Source organism: Asterias amurensis, chromosome 18 (assembly GCF_032118995.1).
Source record: "Asterias amurensis chromosome 18, ASM3211899v1".
Taxonomy (NCBI): Eukaryota; Metazoa; Echinodermata; class Asteroidea; order Forcipulatida; family Asteriidae; genus Asterias; species Asterias amurensis.
In genome coordinates, this window is record NC_092665.1 from 6,449,973 (window position 1) to 6,451,452 (window position 1,480).

The window sequence follows — 1,480 nt, forward strand, 5'->3', positions numbered from 1 at the left end:
TATCAATTAATCAGTTTTAACACTCCAAAGGCGTTCTCATTTAATTGCTTTAAAAAAAACACATTAAATTTGTTCATTTACCGATTTAGTTCAGCAAACTTACACTATTATTCAGTTGATCAACTAATGTGCAGTTTGATCTAATCTGATACCTTACGGGCGAATACATAATAAAATGAGAGGATCAACTGACAAATGATCAACCCTACCAGCTACGAAAAAACAATTGCTATAAATGTTGTTATTCTTACAATTCTTACAGATGAAGATTACGTTAGCAGTGGCCATTGTTTTGGCTTTTATGCAAGTTCAGTTCCTGGTGGCTACAGCAGCAGTTTCACCTGATTCGGGAATGACGTGTAACTCTTGCTGCCAGGGCCCAGCTGGTATACCGGGAATCCCTGGATCTAATGGAAACCATGGTCAAGGACTTGTAGGCCCCAGAGGTGATGCTGGCTCTCCTGGTGAGGTAGGTCAACCCGGGGTTAAAGGAGACAAGGGGTCAGATGGACTAGTTGGTGAGCCAGGCGCTAAAGGGGAACATGGACTGAAGGGAGAGCAAGGAGTCGGTCTACCAGGGAAACAAGGACCTCAAGGTCTGCCTGGAATGAATGGTTTGAAGGGGGAGAGAGGTGAACCTGGACCAGCTGGACAGACCGGTGAAGCAGGTGAATGTAGTACGCGACGGTCCGCCTTCACTGCAGTGAGGAATACCGCCTTTAGCTCTCCATCCGCCTATGAACCTCTGCCCTTTGAAGAGTTATTGTTTTCAGAGGAAGGGACTGATTTCAACTTGAATAACGGCACGTTTACTTGTAATGTGCCTGGGGTATACGTATTGATGTTCTCAGTCTTAAAATTTTCAAGTGGGTCTTACCTATATGTCCAGCTTAGGAGGAACGGTAACACCATTGTTGCAGGGGGTGTATACAATGCAGGTAATCATCAAGTGAGCAGCAGTGCAGTGATTCCCCTGCACTACGGAGATCCAGTTCACTTAGCTGTAGACAGTCAAGTATCTAGTGACTCTTACCATTACACGTCTTTCACTGGATTCCTGTTGTACGAAATCTAAATCAAACATAAAAACACACGGAAACGTGTTAATGTTTTAGACAACGATTTAAATAAACTAATATGCAACTATATAGTTTTTTACAAATATAATAATAATGAGTTAATCGTGGAAAATCGAACGTGTGTTTAGATGAATCGAATAAAATTACTTTATTATTAATTGTTTTATTATTTGCAGGACAATAAGTATGGAAAAGACGTTTTATTTGAACACTTGATTTTGCAAACGTGTATTGTGACAAAAACTTTCAACGTATTTTTGTCACTTAAACAGTGCTATAAATATCAGTTCATCCCTTTTTTGAGTTTATTACATTTTCGGTAAAGTTTGAAAGTTCTGCAGCCTGTAATTCCGGCCAAGGGTGCAATGATGAGTCCTTGCAACCATGATGAGTCCATAAAA

The 1,480-nt window shown here is 40.5% G+C and overlaps 1 protein-coding gene across 1 annotated transcript; it reads left to right on the plus strand.

Moving 5' to 3' along the window:
- The first annotated feature begins 262 nt into the window (after positions 1-262).
- LOC139950320 (uncharacterized) lies at positions 263-1,075 on the plus strand. Its single transcript, XM_071948932.1, has one exon. It carries the CDS (start codon positions 263-265, stop codon positions 1,073-1,075), a length of 813 nt encoding a protein of 270 aa, XP_071805033.1.
- The last annotated feature ends 405 nt before the right edge of the window (positions 1,076-1,480 follow it).